General features: G+C 43.1%; 1 protein-coding gene and 1 long non-coding RNA gene across 2 annotated transcripts in view; both read left to right on the top strand.

Moving 5' to 3' along the window:
• The first annotated feature begins 3830 nt into the window (after positions 1-3830).
• On the top strand, positions 3831-17696 carry PSMD5 (proteasome 26S subunit, non-ATPase 5). The gene is given in 13 exon segments (XM_038374961.2): positions 3831-4064; positions 6346-6490; positions 6756-6869; positions 7540-7668; positions 10148-10257; positions 10827-10969; positions 12699-12714; positions 12716-12753; positions 12756-12884; positions 13741-13850; positions 14578-14718; positions 15248-15369; positions 15371-17696. Coding segments are annotated over 13 exon segments (1503 nt in total). The 5' UTR covers positions 3831-3891; the 3' UTR covers positions 15504-17696.
• Positions 17697-22479: 4783 nt separating this feature from the next.
• LOC119844242 overlaps positions 22480-23517 on the top strand; it is a 30114-nt gene continuing 29076 nt past the window's right edge. The window contains exon 1 of the long non-coding RNA XR_006276047.1: positions 22480-22932. This is a non-coding gene — a long non-coding RNA (uncharacterized LOC119844242). The remainder of the gene's footprint in view (positions 22933-23517) is intronic.

Raw genomic sequence — 23517 nt, 5'->3', positions numbered from 1 at the left:
ACTAACACGGCTGCTACTCTACATCCTACATGCATCGGATGAAGTGAGCTGTAGCTCACGAAAGCTTATGCTCTAATAAATTTGTTAGTCTCTAAGGTGCCACAAGTCCTCCTTTTCTTTTTGCGAATACAGACTAACACGGCTGCTACTCTACATCCTACATGCATCGGATGAAGTGAGCTGTAGCTCACGAAAGCTTATGCTCTAATAAATTTGTTAGTCTCTAAGGTGCCACAAGTCCTCCTTTTCTTTTTGCGAAAACAGACTAACACGGCTGCTACTCTACATCCTACATGCATCCGATGAAGTGAGCTGTAGCTCACGAAAGCTTATGCTCTAATAAATTTGTTAGTCTCTAAGGTGCCACAAGTCCTCCTTTTCTTTTTGCGAATACAGACTAACATGGCTGCTACTCTACATCCTACATGCATCCGATGAAGTGAGCTGTAGCTCACGAAAGCTTATGCTCTAATAAATTTGTTAGTCTCTAAGGTGCCACAAGACCTCCTTTTCTTTTTGCGAATACAGACTAACACGGCTGCTACTCTGAAACCTAGATTTCCCAAATCACCGCGTGGGGCTAGGCTGAGGGCCCCGCTCCTTGCCCAGGGCTGATCCCCGCCTCTCCCGGAGCACGGCTGCCCCTTCCACCCGGGGTTGGCGTCGCTGCTCACCCCAGCCCTGCCTCCCCCTCCCAGCGGGGCTGGCGTCCCCGCTACCCCCCATTCCTCCGCACTCCACTTTTATTGACAAAGGGGCATTTGTCCTGTTTGAGCAAGTTGGCAAGAGCAAACAGGACAAATGCTCAGTTTTCCCCAAAAAGTTGGGGCGGCCTGGACAGGGTTTATAAAAGGGACTGTCCCCGTCAAAATGGGAGGGATGGTCACCCTACTTAGTGTGGGCTGGGGGCCGCTGGCTCAGGGAATCCTAGAGCTGGAGGAGACCTCGACAGGTCATCAGATCCAGTCCCCTGAATGGTACTGAGGCTGCAAGGGCAGATGTACGCTGCCATTCTTAGACACAGAAGAATCTGATTCCTGGGGAAGCTTTTGATTTGTAGTTTTAGGGACAGATCACTCATCTTTGGTCATTGGAGACTCCGCAGTACTTGCCCTGAGTCCTGTCTACAGTCCATGCTGGGAAAAGACATTCTGCCCCTTTAAAAATTCCTTTCTGTGGTTTATGTGAGTCACGCTTCCTTGACACTACTCACGAGAGTAAATCAATCTGGGGTTGGATAGTTAATTAATCCTCCAAACGCTCTTGTAATGAAGGTAAGTATTATTACTATTCCGTTTAAAAGATGGGGAACTTGACACGGTGACGTTCACTGGACTTAGCCAAAGCCTATTGTGCCCATCACTGTGATATCTGAATGTGAGTAAAACTAGGGTGTTTTTTAGCTCCCGCCTCCCAGAATAAGATATTTGAATATGAAGAAAAAAATGCGCTCAAAGTGCACAAAACTAAGAAGCATTTAGAAAGAAAGTCTCCCTAGCTTTTAATGACATCTTTATGTGTTAACAACCCTGGAGGTTTTAAAAGTTATTTCACGTTAACAATCTCACACACTGTGTATCTGCAACCTTTCAGTCAGTTGGGACAATACATCTAGCCTGAATTGTTCCACGTTTCTCTCTAGCCAGCTTCACTTTCTCCTTCCCATGCACAAGCATCAGAAAATTTTTCGGATTTCACACTGCAAGGGATTGTTTTACATTTAAAAAAAATAATTTAAAAAGTAATTGAATTTGATTTTTTTTAAAAACCTTTCTAATAATAGTTGGCTCTGTAAAACTTTTTTTCTTAAACACAAAGCTGATTGGAAGAAGCATGTAATTGTGGCTAAAGGACAGGAATTAAGCTCTGAGTTCTCCCAGCTCTGCCACTGAATTGCTGGGTGACGTTGGACAAGTCTCTTAACATATGCGTATGTTTTCTCCATCTGTACAATGCAGTGTTCTGGGGCTTAATTCATGAACATTTTAAAGCATTTTGACATCCTCAGATAGCAGGTGCTATAAAAGTGAAAAGTAATATTAGGCATTTCAGGCCTAAAACTTTTTGACAATGTCCCTTTAAGAATTCAGCTGTACATGAATAGAGACAGTCACACTATCTCAAACTCTCCCGGCATTATGTTACTGTCAGGTCTCTCAAGCTACTAGAAAATGTATTAATCAGCAGATCATTGCAAACTTCTTAGCACAGCGGTCTAAGTCTAGCTTGAGACCAAAACTTTCTACAATTATAGTACTGTAGGGCTAACTATCTCATTCCAGGGCCAAGGATGAGGGCCAGATTACTCTGCTATTGTTAGTGAACTTTTAGAGATATTTAATATCATAGATCATTCAAAACCCTTTACAAAATGGAAACATTCAGGTATCTGCTAAGCTTCATTTGCCTGGCCTATTCCTCGTAGATTGAAGGACAACACATTTTCCTCTTACGCTGATCTCCCCTGCAGGCACAGACCATCCTCAGCAAACAGTAAAAAGAAAAGGAGGACTTGTGGCACCTTAGAAACTAACACATTTATTAGCGCATAAGCTTTCGTGAGCTACAGCTCACTTCATCGGATGAAGTGAGCTGTAGCTCACGAAAGCGTATGCTCTAATAAATGTGTTAGTCTCTAAGGTGCCACAAGTCCTCCTTTTCTTTTTGCGAATAGAGACTAACACGGCTGCTACTCTGAAACCTGTCCTTCAGCAAACAGTACCGTCAGACTTACAGGGCACAGATGTGGTAAGGGAGTGTGGAGAGCCTGAATAAGGAAAGTCTGTACCCCTGCCCATCACTTTGCCATGCTGCCTAGGACGAGCTAGGCCAATGGGTCTACAACGGGGTAACTCTACTACGCAAGCCCCCCAAATCGTGGGCAAGCAGAGCGCGGAGCAGCTGCATTGATGCTCCATAGGCCGGAAGGAGAATTCCCTTCTCTCCCGCCACCCCCCTCCGTAGAGTTTTCCTGCCCAGAAGCCTGCTTCTTTATCATCTGGTTATCTCAGCAGTGGATGAATATTAGCTTCCTTTTACATGGATCAGCACTTATTTATTTAACCCCCCTGTGCAAAGCGTAAGGAAAGGAGTAAGTTGAAACCAAGGGCAGCCAGCGGGGATCTGTCTTAAGCGAGATGCTCCGGTAGTAGCGGAGAGCTCCCCTTTCCGGGGCCAGCTGAGGACAGGGGGACGCAGCCCCACAACTTTTCCGGTTGCCTGAGGGAGGCTTTGGGGAAGGAGCTGAGTAACTGGGGGGGCGAGGGGGGGCGGGGGGCTGCTCCCAGCGACCTCATTGGCTGGTTTACGTTGTGTTTGACGGAGGTAATGCCAGAGCAATGGGGTTGGGGGGGGCCAAGAACCGGACTTTTATTTTGGAGAATTAAAAGCACGGGGGTGGGGGGTACGGCTAAGCCGCCCGAGACGCCACGGCGGGCTGGCGTGTGACCTCCCTGCAGCGGCTGCCAGGAGGGCGGGGGCCCCCGGCCGCTGCCTGGGGTCTGGCACCCTGTGTTTGGGCCCCTCCGGGGGGGGGGGGGGGGCGGCTCGCGGCAGCCACTTCGGGGAGGCGTGGCGTCACGGCGTGACGTCACTAAGACCCCCCCCGTGACTGGGGCTGGCTGCGAGACGTCTTCGTCCGCACGGCCGGGCCTAGCCACCCTGCCCCCGGCGGAGCGCTTCGCCTCGGGCCTGGCCAGGCGGCCCCGGGGCGGACTTGCCAGACTAGTCCCGCCCTTCGCCTGACAGCAGCCAATCAGCGAGGGGCGGGGGCCCGCCATTTTGTTCGCAATGCGCCGGACGCGAGAGGAGCCTCTTAGTTACGCCCGGCGTGGTTGCTAGGGGAGTTCTCGCGATACTACGAGTCCCGCCCTCCCTCGGCTGGGTCCCAAGATGGCGGCGGAGGCGCTGGAGCTCCTAGCTCGGGTCTCCCGGCTGGAGGAGCCGCTGGAGGAGCTGCGGGCCCTGCGGGTGGCGGTGCAGGCCCTGCCGCTGAGCGCCCTGAGGGAGCGGGCGCCCGACATCCGCCTCGGAGGCCTCTTCGCTCTGCTCAACGTGAACGACAGGTTCGGGGGGGGCGGGGGAGGCCTGGGCGCTGGGGCCACCCGGAGGAGGGGCCTGGCGTTCGGGGTGGGCGATGCGGCATCGCTGAGGTACGGCGGGCACCTCAGGCGGCCTCCCTGGACCTGGGGCGCTGTGGGGTGGGGGCGGGGCGGCGCTGTGGGGTGGGGGGCGGGTGTCATGGCGAAGCGCTGTGGGGTGGGGGGCGGGTGTCATGGCGAAGTGCTGTGGGGGGGTGGGGCGGCGCTGTGGGGGGGGGGGGGGAGGTGTTTGTGGGCGGGGCGGCGCTGTGGGGTGGGGGGCGGGTGTCATGGCGAAGCGCTGTGGGGGGGCGGGGCGGCGCTGTGGGGTGGGGGGCGGGTGTCATGGCGAAGTGCTGTGGGGGGGCGGGGAGGTGCTGTGGGGGGGGCGGGGAGGTGTTGTGGGGCGGGGCGGCGCTGTGGGGCGGGGGGCGGGTGTCATGGCGAAGCGCTGTGGGGGGGCGGGGCGGCGCTGTGGGGCGGGGGGCGGGTGTCATGGCGAAGCGCTGTGGGGGGGTGGGGCGGCGCTGTGGGGTGGGGGGCGGGTGTCATGGCGAAGCGCTGTGGGGGGGGCGGGGCGGCGCTGTGGGGTGGGGGGCGGGTGTCATGGCGAAGCGCTGTGGGGGGGTGGGGCGGCGCTGTGGGGGGGCGGGGAGGTGCTGTGGGGTGGGGGGTGGGTGTCATGGCGAAGCGCTGTGGGGTGGATGGGTGCAGGTGTCATGGCGAAGCGCTGTGGGGTGGATGGGGGCGGGGCAGCGCTGTGGGGTGGGGGGGCAGGTGTCATGGCGAAGTGCTGTGGGGGGGGCGGGGAGGTGCTGTGGGGTGGGGGGCGGGTGTCATGGCGAAGTGCTGTGGGGTGGATGGGTGCGGGTGTCATGGCGAAGCACTGTGGGGTGGGGAGGCGGGGGAGTGCTGTGGGGTGGGGGGGCGGGTGTCATGATGAAGTGCTGTGGGGTGGGTGGGTGGGGGCGGGGTGGCGCTGTGGGGTGGGGGGGCGGGTGTCACGGTGAAGTGCTGTGGGGTGGATGGGTGCGGGTGTCATGGCGAAGCACTGTGGGGTGGGGAGGCGGGGGAGTGCTGTGGGGTGGGGGGGCGGGTGTCATGATGAAGTGCTGTGGGGTGGGTGGGTGGGGGCGGGGTGGCGCTGTGGGGTGGGGGGGGCGGGTGTCACGGTGAAGTGCTGTGGGGTGGGTGGGGGCGGGGCGGCACTGTGGGGTGGGAGGGCGGGTGTCATGGCGAAGCGCTGTGGGGTGGGTGGGTGGGGGCGGGGCGGTGCTGTGGGGTGGGAGGGCGGGTGTCATGGCAAAGTGCTGTGGGGTGGGGGGGCGGGTGTCATGGCGAAGCGCTGTGATGCGGGGGGGGGGCAATGCGAGGTAGGCACTAGGCTGCTGTGCCACATGCTGTTGCCGTGGGGGGGGTGCTCTGCTCCTCGCTGTCGTGCAGCCTGAGGTGCTGGGTGTCACTGTGGGATCGGGTCATGCGTGCAGAGCCCGGCAGTGCCACAGCCCTGGGATCCTGGGGCTTCCTCTGGTCATGGCTCTGTCCCTGAGTCGTTGTTTGGCCTGTGGCAAATCTCTTCTCTCTGCCGTGGTTTCTCCATCTGTAAAATGGGGACGATACTCCATAAGGAGGTGGGGATTTGGGTTTTTTTTGGGTGGTTATTTGTAAAGCTCATGGAAGGTGCTGTTTATTTACTGAATATAAACTATGACAGTTATCGCTGCCAGGAAGTAGAATCAGAGCAGTACAAAGTTGTTTTGCAAGTGCATAGGCCTGTAGTAGTAAAATTTAGAATGGTGACAAAGCTTAGTTGGTGGCAAATAGCTTCAGAATTGTTGCTCTTTGCCTTAAATTATTAAATTCTGTGGATGGGTAATTCTTTACCTAATGCTGAGGTCCCCAAACTGTGGGATGTGCCCCCCTAAGGGGGCATGGCTGAGGCCTGGGCCAGCCCCCATGGGGAGTGCCCTTTGACTGCTGGCCCTGACTCCCAGCCCTGTGCCTGGGGCCCTCTCTGCTGGTCCCGTGCCCAGGGCCCCAGCTACAGCTCTACTCCCAGCTGTGGCCCCAGCCTTAGCCCCCTTACCCCATCCATGTCATCCTCCCTCCCCCCCAGAGCTGCAGTCCTGCTCCCGGGGGTGTGTGTGTGTGTGCGCGTGTGTGCGCGCATGCGCACGCACATGTGGATGGGGTAAGAGGGGATGTGACTCTGAAATGTTTTGGGGACCACTGAGCTCAAGGGTGTTTTTCCTTCCCTTTCAAACAGAGAACAGGTTGCTTTATGTGTTTCTATCTTGGAGCGGTTTCTTCAGGCAGTGGATCCATTGTATGTAATTCAAAACTTCAGAGAAGAACTTCAGAAAGGACTCTTTCATCCTGATGATTCAGTTAAACTTCTTACCATAGTCCAGGTATCGACTGTAACTCCTATATTCAAATAGTAAATAGTAGGGTAGATCTTTGACCATTCTTGGCTAGTTTTAATCTGTTAACACTTTTTTTATATTACAGTTTAATTCTTTACCTCCCAGTACCAAAGTAGGACAAAAGCACCATATTGCTACTTGTATATAGATTCTAGTTAGAAATCCTACATAGACTTGCTGAAATTTTTCATGTTGATGTTTTGCATCTGGTGGAAACAGACTAATACTATATGTTCAACTGAATTTTTAGGTTGGAAGAATAGTTGAAAATTCAGATGCTGTAAGAGAAATTCTCAATAATCCTGAATTACTAAGGCAAATCATTTATTGCATTGGAGGAGAGAAAATAGCTGTAGCTAAAGAGGTAAGTGTTGCAAACAATTAAAGCTTTTTTCTTTTCACCCTAATTGAAAGGTTCAAAGCATCTTATGTTTTATCTACAGTGTCTGAATTAGCAGCCTTGATTATTCTTGGATAATAGAGAAGTGGGGGCTTGGATAACTGGGATCAGCCTTGGGGTAAAATTTCCAAAAGTATCTAAGTGTCTTAGGCTCTGAAATCACTCTAGGTAAAATCTTCTAACACACCCTTGTTGTTGCCATCTGGTAACTCTCGTCTGTGAAGTGAATTGATGGGGTCTCTTGTCTGCGGATGGGATTTCTCCTAAATCTCCTAAAGGATTTGTTCATATCCCAGAAATCAGCATAACTAGCACTCTTGCCAGTCTCAGCAGAGAGTATGCTCTAATAAATTTGTTAGTCTCTAAGGTGCCACAAGTACTCCTTTTCTTTTTGCGAATACAGACTAACACGGCTGCTACTCTGAAACCTGCAATAATTTTCAGTCTTCTTTCATTGATAAAGCATAGTTCTAGATGTCTTATGTATTATTTAGCCTACTGGAAAAGAACAATTCAACTGACTCTTCTGATCTTGCTTTTTCATTCTACAATGGTTTCGCTACACTGTGTGAGCGCATGTGTGCATGTGCGCGCGCGTGTGTGTTTTACCACAAACCACTGCCTTTATTTGTAGGCTATCAAATCACTGTCGAGAATAGCACAGACTCAAGATGGGCTGGAGGCTTTATTTGCAAGCAATTTTTTGGTTGACTTGAAAAATGTCATGGCAACAAGTGATGTTGTGCGATACAGAGTATATGAGGTAAGAGCAATGTAGTTCTTGGTGTTTAAGTTACAGGGCACCATGACTCTAGTGCATTGTAATTCAGAATGGGGTGTTTGTGAGAGGGAACATATCTGTCATTTTTAACTGACTTGCTAACTTCGTACATTTCTGGAGGGAAGAAAGATGTGGTGGGGTGGGAAAGGAGCACACCATCATTCTTTATGAAATTATGAATCCAGTTTTCTTCTCTCCCCACCTTCCCCAAACAAAAAAACAAAACAAAAAAACCCTCAAAGGCTTTTGAAATGGGGTGAGCTGAAGGTCTGGAGGATATTTATGGGCTGTTCTCTATTATATTTTGTTTTTAAATTATGGTGGATGGGGGCCCAGAGCCTAGGATGGACATCTATAGATATTACTAATCAAATAAAAAAGACAAGTGCATCTCTTTCAAATAAATAAATAAATAATATGGGGAGTGCTGATAAGTCACTGCCATGGGTTAACATTTGAAGCCCTGGTGGAAATGAGTTCTGAGAGGGTGGGGGCGGGGGCATGCAGGCAGGCATGTTTTTAAGATGGTGAGAGCTAGACACTAGGGTTGTCAAGTGACTAAAAACATTAATCACACTGTTAAACAACAAGAGAGTACCATTTATTTAAATATTTTGGATGTTTTCTACATTTTCAAATATATTGACTTCAATTACAACACCATACAAAGTGTACAGTGCTCACTTTATATTTTTGATTACAAATATTTGCGCTGTAGAAAAACAAAATAGTATTTTTCAATTCACCTAATGCAAGTACTGTTGTGCAATCTCTTTATCATGAAAGCTGAACTTACAAATGTAGAATTATATACAAAAAATAACTGCATTCAAAAATAAAACAATGTAAAATTTTAGAACCTACAACTCCACTCAGTCCTACTTCAGCCAATCGCTCAGACAAACGAGTTTGGTTACAATTTGCGGGAGATAATGCTGCCCACATCTTGTTTACAATGTCACGTGAAAGTGAGAACAGGTGGTTGCATGGCACTATTGTAACTGGCGTCACAAGATATTTATGTGCCAGATGTGCTAAAGATTCATATGTCCCTTCATGCTTCAACCACCATTCCAGAAGAGGTGTCAGTGCTGATGATGGGTTCTGCTCAATATCAGTTCAAAGCAGAGTGGACCGACGCAAGTTCATTTTCATCGTCTGAGTCATATGCCTCCAGCAGAAGATTGGGTGGTTCTGGTTCTGTAGTTTCCGCACCGGAGTGTTGCTCTTTTAAGACTTCTGAGAGGAACGAGGTGTAGAAAATGCTTCAGATTTTGGAAGGCACTTCAGATTCTTAAACATTGGGTCGAGTGCTGTATATATCCTTAGAAATCTCCTGTTGACAAAACGCAAAAGTACCAATCTGCTGTGAAAGTGTTCTTAAAATGAACATGTGCTGGGTCATCATCCAAGATTGCTATAACATGAAATGTACGGCAGAATGTGAGTAAAACGGAATGGGAGACATACAGTTCTCCCTCCAAGGAGTTCAGTCACAAATTTAATGAATGCATTATTATTTTTTTTTTAACAAGCATAATCAGCATGGAAGCATGTCCTCTGGAATAGTGGCCGAAGCATGAAGGGGCATTTGAATCTTTAACATATCTGGCACGTAAATACCTTACAATGCTGGCTACAGAAGTTCCATGCAAACGCCTGTTCTCACCTTCAGGTGATGTAAATAAGCGGTCAGCAGTATCTCCCGTAAATGTAAACAGACTTGCTTGTCTTAGCAATTGGCTGAACAAGAAGTAGGACTCAGTGGACCTGTAGGCCCTAAAGTTTACATCGTTTTGTTTTTGAGTGCAGTTATGTAACAATCTACATTTGTAAGTTACTTTCACAATAGAGAGATTGCACTACAGTACTTGTACGAGGTGAACTGAAAAATACTATTTTTACAGTGCAAATATTTGCAATAAAAATAATATAAAGTGAGCACTGTACACTTAGTATTTGGTGTTGTAATAGAAATCAATATATTTGAAAATGTAGAAAAACATGCAAAATTAATTTCAATTGGTATTCTATCGTTTTAACAATGTGTTCACAATTTTTTGAGTTAATCGTGTGAGTTAACTGCGATTAATCGACAGCCCTACTAGATACATTAGGTGTATAACTTCAGGTATGTGGGTGGCAAAGGAGCAGTCACAAAGCTTAAAACGTGTGAGAAGAGAGAGGAGTGGAGAGGCTGGCATTTTAGCAGAGCAAAGGGAAACAAAGCAGGATGCAAGAAGAAATCAAAACCATACTGCAATCTAAAAACTTATTTATCAGTGAAATAAGCTTTTAAAGCAAAATGGGAGTTAATTAGTAATGTTTTCAGGCAAAAATTCTGTTTGAAATATGTAACGTATAGGTTTGTATAACTTTATAATCATAATGCGGTATGCAAGCACTCAAAGTCTTACACAAATGCTTTTATATACCTGCCCTTCCTGTGTTTACTTTTTAGTTAATTGTTGAGATTTCTTCGGTGTCTGCAGATTCTTTGAATTACTGTGCAAACAGTGGACTAATATCTGAGCTAATTGAAGAACTGACTGGAGATGATGTGCTGGTCAGGTATGTTGACAGAGATTGTTTTCAAAAGCAGATTGTACTTAAATTTGTTTTCCAGACAAGGATCCATAAAAAAAAATATTTAAAAGGCATTGGATTACAACTGTATTCTAATTGGGAAGGGGGAAGAGGAAATCATAACTCTGTTCAAATTTGTTTGATTTTTGTACTGCTAGCCAAAGAAACACAAGAGGCTATACTGGAGAGAATTAAACAGTGACAAAAAATTGATTTAACTAAATTTGAAAGTAAAGTTGATTCTGATTCAGGATTGGGGTCTCGCTTTGATTACCTTAGTTTGATCATTTAATCAGAGATGCATGCAGGTCCTCACCCCCCACAAATCAGGTCAATTATTTTTAAAAATTTAGTTGGAAGAAAATTTAAAAAAAATTTTTTTGGGTACTATTGCAATATAAATATTAGGAGCATGTTATCTTTAAAATGACAACTGTGAAATATTACAAAATATTATTTTCTTTATCAATCATTTGAGATTATCTAGATATTTAGGTTACTTTAAAAAGGATATGAAATAGGCCAGGTGAGCATTTATTCTTTATCTTCTATAGAGCTACCAGTATAGAGATGGTGACCTCATTGGCATACACTAAGCATGGACGTCAATATCTTGCCCAGCAAGGAATCATTGATAAAATTTCCAATATAATCATTGGGGCAGATTCTGATCCTTTCTCAGGCTTCTATTTGCCAGGTGATGTTATGTATTGATTGTTTCCAGTATTGGGTAATGTTGTCCACCTCTAATGAACTGTTAAACTAAGGGCTTTGAGCTTTTTGTCCTGAGAGGAAATGTGTATTTTTGATAGTAAGAATGGTATAAATGTATATGTACCTGAAATGTTTATGAATGGTCTAAAACATGATTGCCTTCTTTACATAAGGGCACTAGGAAAAGATAAAAGTTACAGGAATACTGTCAGGTATAGTAGGCACACAGTTGAAGCATTACTGTTGTCTTGCTAAACAAGATATTAAAAAAGATCAACAACTTGAAACCTAGTCAGTTTAAAAAAATGTAAATTCAAAGAAGTTTGAGGTACTCCACTGTCCAGAGATGTCTGAAAAACCACAAAACTAGCGATTATATTTTACTGTTTTTTAAAAATGTATGTTTTTCCCCTCTATTGCTGTATGAAACTCCTGCACAAGTGGGAGAAACTCTGCATCTTACAAAACTTTAGTGTACAGTCAACCCCCCCCCCAAAAAAACCCCAAACATCCTATCCCTACGTTTTCTCTAATATTTCAGTTATAGTAATCTGAAATGTTACTTGCAGTAAAAGAAGGTCTTTTAAAAAATCTTCTGGTAGAAAGCATTTTGTTTCTCTTAAAGTTGGGATATACTTTTTAACAGAAATGTTCTCCTGAACTTATTGAGAGTGAAACATTTTTGTGATTTTTTTCTTTGAGAATCAGAAAATGAGACTGACTAGTCCTATTTTCATTGTCCAAGGTGATTGAAATGGAAGGAAACATCATAAATAATTTTAATATCTAAGGTGCTAGTGACTTTTAAGGAAATTATTTTTTTAAATATTACTTTTAACCTGACTGTGCCTTTTAAAGGAGGTACCAGTCTTTTTAAATGGGTAGTGGTCAGGAAAAGAGTGGAGAATATGAATGAACTACATGCTGCTTGAATATTAAGCAATTGCAACTTTGATCTGAAATTCAGGATCCAACCACCTATAAGTGTGTAACTTTTATGTGGAACTTGGTGGTGCTTGGGGTCAGTCCATTTATTAGTAGACGTCTATTTCACACACGCAAGGAAGCATTGTGCTTTTACAGCTTCAGCAGAGAGGTGATGGATTAAGTGCGTGATGGAAAATGAACTCTTACTTCTAGAGCAAAGTTGAAGTATATTGTTGGGGCATGTCTAGGCTGGGATAAGAGGGTTAAAAAAAACAACACCACTTAAAATCTCTTATCCTTGTCTAGATGTTCATTAAGCATGTAGGAGTAGCTTGCACTGCCTCTGCTTGCGCTATACACATTTGTTTTAAAAGTACGGGCTTTATCTAGCGGTGTCCTTTCCACAGTGATATCACTTTTTTACAGCTGAACACTTTTATCTTCAACACACTTTAATTATAAAAAGAAAAGGAGTACTTGTGGCACCTTAGAGACTAACAAATTTATTAGAGCATAAGCTTTCGTGAGCTACAGCTCACTTCATCGGATGCATCGTAATTGTAGCTCACGAAAGCTTATGCTCAAATAAATTTGTTAGTCTCTAAGGTGCCACAAGTACTCCTTTTCTTTTGCGAATACAGACTAACACGGCTGCTACTCTGAAACACTTTAATTATGCCATTCGGGTAAAAGTCTTTTGGTATCTTTTCCTCGTTATTGACTTGAAATTATGCCACTGAAGTTTTTTCCTTTCTGTTGAATGTTTCTTGCTTTACTTTTGGTAGGATTTGTGAAATTTTTGGAATCTGGCTAGTGTAGACAGCCCGCAGCAGATCTGTGAACATATCCCGTCTTTATGGAAAAAGTGTTTGGAATGGCCGAAGGCCATGACCCAACCATGATTGGAGTGGCTGTGACACGCTTGCAATCCTGGGATCAATGTGGAGGAAAACAGGTTTTACAGAAAGCTGGTGTGCATCAAGTTTTTTCCCTTATATTCTAATAGACAAAGGGGAGCTTACTGAGGTATTGTCACACTCAGGAGTGAGGAAAGGGACCTTTAAAATATATTACTTACCAAAGATTTCTATTTGTTTTAATAGCTGCAAAGCCCAGGGTATAATTTTCTATGCACAGTCTCTCTTTAATTTTGATAGGGTGTGGAAGAATAGGGGAAGAGGAAAATACTACTGGGCCCTGAAGAGGACCTTATCTATATATATATATGCATTACTAGCTGTGATCAAACCATGTTCGTGAAAAACATGGCAGTGTCAGAGTTGCAGCTTGGGCTGTCAGCTTAATTCCTCATATTGCAGTGGGCAGCGTAATGCAAGTCCACAACAGCACTGTAATTTTAGGAGATGTTCATCTTTCCTCAGCTTTCTTAAAAAGGACAAGGAAAATACAGCCATGTAATACATCTTTTGCCTACAGACAAAGATGAATATGCTTTTTTGTGTCTCCTGGTAACATCACTTTGTTTGTTGAAGATTATAGGACTTCTTTTAGTACAAGATGAAATGGCTGACCAAAATGGCCCAGAGGATTCAAAATGCGATACAGAACTTTTTTCACTACCAGTTCAAATCTAACCCAGTTTGATGAATATCCATACCAACAGATGGCAGCTATATGTTTTGTCAGTATAGTACATCTAGAACTGCTTTTGCTCGGGCTGTGTATCCCAGTGCTCTTCTCTAGCATTTAATTCAGTCTACTGTAATATTAATAACTTGACATAGTACAGAGGTTACTGGAGATTTTATTAGTGTGTTGGGAATGTGCATGACAAATGAATATTTCTTAATGTTTTTATTTTCAAAGGGAGTAGATTTGAACATCTGTTAAACCGAATAGGGCACCAAGCAAAGAATCCCCCAGCAGAGCTAAGACTTCGATGTTTGGATGCCATATCATCTCTTCTTTACTTGCCAGTAAGTTGTTTGAAATGTAGAGAAATGACACTATTGTGTGTTTTGTAGAGGCTAAGTTAAGGTTTCTTAATGGTTTACTGTTTTTGTAATGAACTCTTCAAACTTGTATTGTTTTAAAATACTGTATTTGCTAGTGGAGAAGAGTAACGTGGTTTTAATTCATGTAAGTGAAGTGTGTGTGCTTAGCAGATATATGATAACATTTCTGCTAAATAGCTGTTTTCAGTGTTCAGAATGCAAAGTTCGATGAAATTGTCACTTTGCTCAGAATAGGACAACTTTACAGTGAAAAGGAAAGTGCATATAATACTTATGACTTAAAGGGATATTATAAAACTACTTGAAGACCAGAATGTAATATTTAGGTTGTGTAACCCACCCCACTTAAATGAAAAAAATCTTGAAACCATTTCTATTTACGTTGAGTGAAGCATCCTCATTTAAACTTCCCCAGCAGCCTTGTGAATTCCAGCAGCAGCAGTAGTAGTCAAACTCTAAAAATCCGTGAGAAAATTCTACCCTCCAACTGAGTGAAATACAAAAAAGTGAACTGCATAGGTGGAGAAAAATTTGATATTTACAATTCTTTGTTTAAGCTGCTGCTGGCTAAGTGACTTAGTTTTAAATTGATTTTTTCCTTTATAGTTTTCTTGAACGAATATTAAAAATGCAAAAATTATTCATCACAGCATTTCTGGTCTCTTTCATTCTTTCTCTCCACATGTAGCCAGACCAGCAAACAGAAGACCTACTAGGAATGACTGAATCCTGGTTTGCTGCCATATCTAGTCAGCCATTGGAACTCTTCAGGAGTATTAGTACTCAGCCATTCCCTGATCTCCACTGTGGGGCTTTACGAGTGTTTACTGTAAGTTTCCTTTTTTTTAAATGAGACCAGAAGTTGTAAATTCCTTTCCTAGTGATAGCATCAAGTTGTTATAATGTGTGTAAATACTATCTTTGTAAACTGACTTCTGTATACAAATCTATGGTGAGAGATATTTCAGCTTGTCTTCAGTGTCCAACCCTCATATATCAGACCGAAATCCAAATAGCATCCAAAGTGGATGTTCCAAACAAGTCTGTTCTGCACTTTATATCCACTTGTAAACTAAAAATGATTAGGTTTTAGCCTCTCCTCATTATTTGGTACCACAAAAGTGATTATCCATAATTCATTACAATCTAAAGGGGAAAGTAACTCTAGAATCTGTCTAGTATTAAAATACTACTGCTTGATTGGAATGTCTTATTCTAGTCTCCATCCTCCGGTTGCCCAGATTGCATATCTGATTTCAGTTGTATTCTCATCCCTGATGATAGCTTAACAATCAGCGTATTATATTAGCATATTAAAAAAATCCACAACCTGATTATTTTCTGTTCCTGATGTTTAGGCTATTGCAAATCAACCAGTGGGCACAGAAACTGATGCTGACAGTCCAGGATGTGTGGAATATATTGTAGACAGATCTGTGGAACCTGACAAAGCTTCAAAGTATGCCAATATGAACTGGTTAAGCCCTTGTAAATTCCAAAACAATAGCTGAAATATTTGGAAACCAGTACTACTTAAGGCTGAGGGCTTATCTTCATGAAGGTCCTTATTATGTTAAGGCTGTTTCTACTACTGCTGTGAAGGTGGCAGAATAATATCCACGTCACTGCACTTTTTCCTTTTTTTAGCAATCCAGTGTTACTGGAGCAGTGATTGGTCCAAAATGGCTCCACTTTAGGGGCTCTAACCTCATGAAAGAAACTTTAGAAAGCACTTGACTCAGTTGTTGTAATCTGAAAATAACTAAGAGTTCGGAGAGTAATTCTCAAATAGCCATAGGGCACAGCATATCTTTCTTTAAAGAATCATGGTGTACATAAATCCGCTTCCTGTACATTTATTATATTATTTGAAATAGCGTTGTCTAATTGACTTATATAAGCAGTTTAACAGCTGACACGCATCTTGTTTTGCAGAAATTATTGGTCTTTATTTAAGTTGAGTGTTCGTTGCTTGGTGATCCCATCGTGTTTTCTCACTGAGCCACACTTGAAAAAAGCAGTTTCATCAACATCAAATGTTACAGTAACTTTTTCTTTCTGACATGGCACCTAAATGGAAAGTGTGTTTTTAATTAACTGATCATGGCGATCTGTGATCTAGTTTATTACAATTACACTAGCTACTTTCAGGGGCTTCATGCCTATAGGAAGATGGTGCAAAAAATAATTTTTGTTTTTTTTCCAGTTTGGTTTGGCTGGATGTAAGTCTTGTATAAACAAACAGTTCTGAATGTTGTTTACATCTTATGTGGAAGGTGAACATGAAAATCTTAAATTTTTAAAGACTGTCTGATAAGTGAGTGTTAAAACCAAATTGGAAGCTGCTGTGGTTTTTTTTTTAATTTTAAGTTATCATTTTTAAATTTATATCCGAACTTCAGTAATGTTAATTAGAATAAAAGTGATAAGAGCATAAAGCCTTCTGTTTAAGGACATAAATTTACCATGGAGGAAGTAACTCATGGCTATAGCCCAGGGATTGGCAAACTTTGGCTCGTGGCCCGCTAGGGAAATCTGCTGGCGGGCCAGGATGGTTTGTTTACCTGCAGTGTCGGCAGGTTCAGCCGATCACAGCTCCCACTCGCCGTGGTTCGCCATGCCATGCTAATGGGGCTGTGGGAAGTGGTTGTCCAGCACGTGCTTGGCCCGTGCCGCTTCCTGCAGCCTGCATTGGCCTAGCACGGCGAACCGTGGCCAGTGGGAGCTACGATCGGCCTAACCTGCGGACGCTGCAAGTAAACAAACCATCCTGGCCTGCCAGCGGATTTCCCTGTCAGGCCGTGTGCCAAAGGTTGCCGATCCCTGCTATATAGCCTATTATTATTTGGTATACGACGTAGGTTTTACACATTCTCTGAAGAACAGTTTGACTACTTTGGAGGACAGGATTCCAGACTAGATGGGCCATGTAATGTATTTTGGTCCACAGATCAAGACTATAATATATATAAAAATTTTTTTTTCCTTCTGTCTTATTTTAGACCATGAATTATGTACTATTTTAGTTCCAAGGATGAAAAAATAAAATCTTGTGGAATACTCGAAAAATGTATTAAAATGAAAATTAAGGTAACTACTGGAAGTAGTAAGAAGAATATCAAGTTGGATATATGTACAGAAGTAGCTTGTTCATTTCCCTGTCTCCCAAACCGGGGCAAATGAATAGGATGCCTTGGTTGCACTGCAGCACCCTCTGGCTGAGCCAGGGAGAAATGGCATTGGGCTGCAGAGGAAACAACATCCCGCTGTCCTGCTGCCAGTTGATTGCTCTGGTGCAGGACCTTTTAATGGTGAGGCGAGGTGCAAGAGGACTTAGAAAACTAGAGTGTTAGGGGGCAGGAGAGGAAGGTAATGAGTAATATACTATTTAAATGAAGAATAACTTTTTATGTAACGTGTCTGTCGCTTATTCTTGTGAACTGGAATTTTAAAAAAGATTTTCATTCGAGATTATACAAATAGTAGTGTATAAATCCTATGCTTGTAGGTGCCCAATAAATATCGTAGACGACATTACCTCTGCACAGACTGTATTGGCCAATATTAGCTATGTTTCACTTTTTACGTGGGAATGACTAATGACTGTTTCCATTGGCACAGTGCATGCACCCAAAATGCCAGAAATCATGCATGTGGAAAAACTTTAAATATTAAGTTATGTGGAAAAGAATGTAAATATACCTTCCATTTGGGCTGGCTAGTTTAACTTTATTATGTTAAGTGGTTTTGTATGCTGGTAGCCATCTGACCAGCTGTACTGACATTTCAGTAAACTTTTCTACAATTCATGAGTCTCTTCCTTTATGTGAGGAGTTTACTTAATTCACTTCAAAGTGAAATAACTAAACTGAATTCATGTCACTTAATTCTGAAGTTGTCCATAAAGGAGCTTAATTTTTTTGGCATGTCCCCATGTAAATGAGCCCTAAGTAAAGCAAAAAAGAAAAAGGAGTACTTGTGGCACTTTAGAGACTAACAATTTATTTGAGCATAGCTTTCGGAGCTACAGCTCCCTTTTCTTTTTGCGAATACAGACTAACACCTGCTGCTACTCTTGAAACCTAAGTAAAGCACAAACTCCCACAACCCTCTTCTTTCAAATGCTCCAAAGTAAACTTCTGACACTCCCTGCAAGCCAGAGCAACTGCATTAATTAATAGCTGAGGATTCAATATGTTCTTTCAACACACTCTTTACCTGCTTATTATTAGAACTGTTCAGAAACTGTGTGTCTGAAAGAGAGGGGTCCCCTTTCACCATTGAAAATATCAATGAAAAAGAATCAATAGAAAATTTAGACTTAATTAAAAACCAAAAGTTTTTGGCCCAAGCAGATTTGCCTTGAAAGTATTTTGACGACTCAATTTTCTGTCAAAAGCAGTTTCAGTGGAATTTTTTTCACCAACTTATATAAGACCAATGTAACAAAACTGGCAATTTAAATCCAAGATCTAAGTGCAGCTCTTCCCTTAGCTTCACAACTTTTATCCTGCTGCTCTCTTTGATCATCGCTAGGACCCTACCAAATTCATGGTCCATTTTGGTCAATTTCATGGTCCTAGGATTTTTAAAATAGCAAATTTCATGATTTCACCTATTTAAATCTGAAATTTCGTGGTATTGTGATTGAGGGGTCCTGACCCAAAAAGGAGTTGTGAAGGGGTCGCAAGGTTATTGTAGGGGGAGTTTGCGGTGCTGCTTCCCTTATTCTGCACTGCTGCTGGCAGCAACGCTGACTTCAGGGCTGGGCAGATAGCGGCAGTTGCTGGCCAAGAGCCCAGGTCTGAGGCAGCGCCACTGCCAGGAGCAGTGCAGAAGTAAGGGTAGCTGGTCTCCTGTGAAATCTGTAGAGTATAGGGTAAAGCACACAAAAGACCAGATTTCACCGGGGGGGAGGGGGAGAGACCAGATTGCATGGTCCATGAATTATCGTTTTACTAGGCTCTTTTGCCACAAATTCCCCAGCTGCTTTGCTTTAAGCATTCTGTTGCTTAGAGCTGCTCTGAGCAAAGTTTGATGACCGCCCCTTAATGCCCTCCTGGAGCTTGTCTATCCTAGCGTTCCCACCAGTAGAGCAGAAAGAGGGAGAGGTATTTTACCAAAAATTTCCCACCATAGCAAACTATTTATGTCTGCAACAATCTTTGACAAGTTCTTTATCTCCCCTCCTTAAATAAAATCTGAACTCGCTACCTTCTCATCCTCAATAATCCCCATGCTGTCTCATCTGATATGTTCTTCAGTTTCTTGTTTTATCTAGACAGAGCAGGGCAGAGACCTTCATAATCTGATTCTAAAGTACTGTTTAAACTTAATGGTTTATCTACTTTTTAAAAAACTGATCCACTTGGATACCCAGTTTGGTAAAGCTGTGGCTGTCGCAGAGATTCATCTACAAATGATGCATGGGCTAGGATGTGGGAAGATTGTTTTTTCTGTCCATCATTATTCTTGACATTGAGTCTTCTCTGCTAACCAATGCACTATGTATCATTTGCAGTGGTCTTAGGTTAGTTGGGACTGGCACAGTTATGAGTTATAGATTCATAGATACTAAGGTCAGAAGGGACCATTCTGATCATCTAGTCCGACCTCCTGCACAGCGCAGGCCACAGACTCTCACCCACCCACTCCTACGAAAAACCTCACCTATGTCTGAGCTATTGAAGTCCTTAAATCGTGGTTTAAAGACTTCAAGGAGCAGAGAAACCTCCCTCAAGTCACCCATGCCCCATGCTACAGAGGATGGCGAAAAACCTCCAGGGCCTCTCCAATCTGCCCTAGAGGAAAATTCCTTCCCAACCCCAAATATGGCAATCAGCTAAACCCTGAGCATATGGGCAAGATTCACCAGCCACATACTACAGAAAATTCTTTCCTGGGTAACTCCGATCCCATCCATCTAATATCCCATCTCAGGGGATTAGTCCTATTTACCCTGAATATTTAAAGATCAATTACTTAACAAAATCCCATTATCCCATCATACCATCTCCTCCATAAACTTATCGAGTAGAATCTTAAAACCAGATAGATCTTTTGCCCCCACTGCTTCCCTTGGAAGGCTTTCCAAAACTTCACTCCTCTGATGGTTAAAAACCTTCGTCTGATTTCTAGTCTAAACTTCCTGGTGGCCAGTTTATACCCATTTGTTCTTGTGTCCACATTGGTGCTGAGCTGAAATAATTCCTCTCCCTCTCCTGTATTTATCCCTCTGATATATTTATAGAGAGCAATCATATCTCCCCTCAACCTTCTTTTAGTTAGGCTAAACAAGCCAAGCTCCTTAAGTCTCCTTTCATAAGACAAGTTTTCCATTCCTCGGATCATCCTAGTAGCCCTTCTCTGTACCTGCTCCAGTTTGAATTCATCCTTCTTAAACATGGGAGACCAGAACTGCACACAGTATTCTAGGTGAGGTCTCACCAGTGCCTTGTATAATGGTACTAAAACCTGCTTATCCCTACTGGAAATGCCTTTCCTGATGCATCCCAAAACCGCATTAGCTTTTTTCACAGCCATATCACATTGGCGGCTCATAGTCATCCTATGATCAACCAATACTCCAAGGTCCTTCTCCTCTTCCGTTACTTCTAATTGATGCGTCCCAACTTATAGCTAAAATTCTTGTTATTAATCCCTAAATGCATAACCTTACACTTCTCACTATTAAATTTCATCCTATTACTATTACTCTAGTTTACAAGGTCATCCAGATCTTCCTGTATAATATCCTGATCCTTCTCCGAATTGGCAATACCTCCCAGCTTTGTATCATCTGCAAACTTTATTAGCACACTCCCACTTTTTGTGCCAAGGTCAGTAATAAAAAGATTGGTCCCAAAACCGATCCCTGAGGAACTCCACTGGTAACCTCCCTCCAACCTGACAGTTTGCCTTTCAGTAGGACCCGTTGCAGTCTCCCCTTTAACCAATTCCTTATCCACCTTTTGATGTTCATATTGATCCCCATCTTCTCCAATTTAACTAATAATTCCCCATGTAGCACGGTATCAAATGCCTTACTGAAATCTAGGTAAATTAGATCCACTGCATTTCCTTTATCTAAAAAATCTGTTCCTTTTTCAAAAAAGGAGATTAGGTTGGTTTGGCACGATCTACCTTTTGTAAAACCATGTTGTATTTTGTCCCATTCACCATTGACTTCAATGTCCTTAACTAATTTCTTCTTTAAAATTTTTTCCAGGACCTTGCATACTACAGATGTCAAACTAACTGGCCTGTAGTTAACCGGATCACTTTTTTTCCCTTTCTTAAAAATAGGAACTATATTAGCAATTCTCCAATCATTCGGTACTACTCCTGAGTTTACAGATTCATTAAAAATTCTTGCTAATGGGCTTGCAATTTCAGGTGCCAATTCCTTTAATATTCTTGGATGAAGATTATCTGGGCCCCCCCAATTTAGTCCCATTAAGCTGTTTGTTTCCCTTCTACCTCAGATATAGTAATATCTACCTCCATATCCTCATTCCCATTTGTCATGCTACCATTATCGCTAAGATCCTCTTTAGCCTTATTAAAGACTGAGGCAAAGTATTTGTTTAGATTTTGGGCCATGCCTAGGTTATTTTTAACCTCCACTCCATCCTCAGTGTTAAGCAGCCCCACTTCTTCTTTCTTAGTTTTCTTCTTATTTATATGGCTATAGAACCTTTTACTATTGGTTTTAATTCCCTTTGCAAGGTCCAACTCTACTCGACTTTTAGCCTGTCTCACTTTATCCCTACATGTTCTGACCTCAATTAGGTAGCTTTCCTTGCTGATCCCTCCCATCTTCCACTCCCTGTATGCTTTCTGCTTCTTCTTAATCACCTCTCTAAGATGCTTGCTCATCCAGCTTTGGTCTACAACTCCTTCCTATGAATTTTTTCCCCTTTCTTGGGATACAGGCTTCCGATAGCTTCTGCAGCTTTGATTTAAAGTAATCCCAGGCCTCCTCCACCTTTAGATCCATAAATTCTTCAGTCCAATCCACTTCCCTAACTAATTTCCTTAATTTTTGAAAGTCAGCCCTTTTGAAATCAAAAACTCTAGTTGCAGATTTATTTTTGTTAATCCTTCCATTTAGTTTGAACTGAATTAGCTCGTGATCACTTGAGCCAAGATTGTCCCCTACAACCATTTCTTCTGAGGTTCTCGCTACTCACCAAAATTAAATCTAAAATGGCATCCCCTCTAGTCCGTTCAGCAACTACTTGATGAAGGAATCCATCAGCTATCACATCTAGGAAAATCTGAGCTCTATTATTATTACTAGCACTAATCCTCCAGTCTATATCTGGGAAGTTAGTCTCCCACGATCACGCAGTTTCCATTAGTATTTACTTTATTAAAGACATTAAAAAGGGCTCTATCCATGTCCAACTTAGATCCTGGAGGTCTATAGCACACCCCAAGCACTATCGTAGGAGAGGCTTTATTAGTTATCTTCCCCAATGTAATTTTTGCCCAGACGGACTCTGTCTTATCCATTGCATCGCTTCTTATTTCTTTACATTCTACCTCATCATTGATATACAGTGCTACTCTACCACCTTTACCTTTGTTTCTGTCTTTCCTAAACAGCACATACCCTTCAATACCTGTAGTCGTCATGACTACTATTCCACCATGTTTCTGTTATCCCTATAATATCTTTATGTATATAATACATAAAGTTAAAATCCTTAGTGCCATTTCAATGTTTCTGGTGTTGAATTTGATAAGAGCAAAAGTTCAGTGTGTACAATTATATATGGTATAATGAATCTCATTTACTCCAGGAGGATTGGTATAAATACCTAGAGAATTTGACATGGCGCTTTTTGCAGACCTGCCAAAAATCTACAATTCGCGTTTCTCTTCACAACAGGAAATAGTTGTGGGGCACAGCCATTCCATGGTATACTGTGATTTTGTCAGCAACCTTAGGCTGAGCTGGGTTGGATCTGGCCAGTACTTGGATGAGAGACTTCCAAAGAGAATTTAAGGCTTTACAGGAAGTGGTGGCAGACATTAGGTGACATTCTTACTGCTGATTCAATGCTGACCCCCATATTCCAGCGTAATGTACAGGGTTGCTACAGGCCATGTCTTCTGAATGAAATATAAACTGAGGTCATGACTGCTTGTGATCATTAAATACAAGGCAGTTCTAGAGGACAGTTAGGATGGGTTTCCTCTGTAAAATCTGCTTATCAGGCTGTTTCCCCTGGTAATTTCAACGGGATGCTCTATTCTTCATTCCTGTCCTACACTGTTAAATGGACGCAGAGGTAGCTACATTCACTGGAGGGTGATATGATTCCCATATTTTGCAAAGTAGTTTGGGATTGAATGATGCATCACTCAGTCAAATTGGATCAAAACTACAAAAGTAGTTGCTGCATAGAGGGGCAAACAACTAGACAACATGAAAAACAGTGGATACACACACATTCTTTAAACATTTTACTTAGAGAATAAGAATTGCACGCAATTCTACATTGTGAAAAAAGCCACATCAGTACACTCATTATCATAAATTAATCACTGAATTAAAACACAGATCCTTTTACATTTAAAAACTAACTTTGAGAGGAAATGTTCAAAGCAAAAGGATAAG

Source organism: Dermochelys coriacea, chromosome 16, assembly GCF_009764565.3.
Source record: "Dermochelys coriacea isolate rDerCor1 chromosome 16, rDerCor1.pri.v4, whole genome shotgun sequence".
NCBI lineage: Eukaryota > Metazoa > Chordata > Testudines > Dermochelyidae > Dermochelys > Dermochelys coriacea.
The sequence above is the reverse complement of the archived record's forward strand: the minus strand, read 5'-3'. Positions and strand labels throughout refer to the sequence as shown.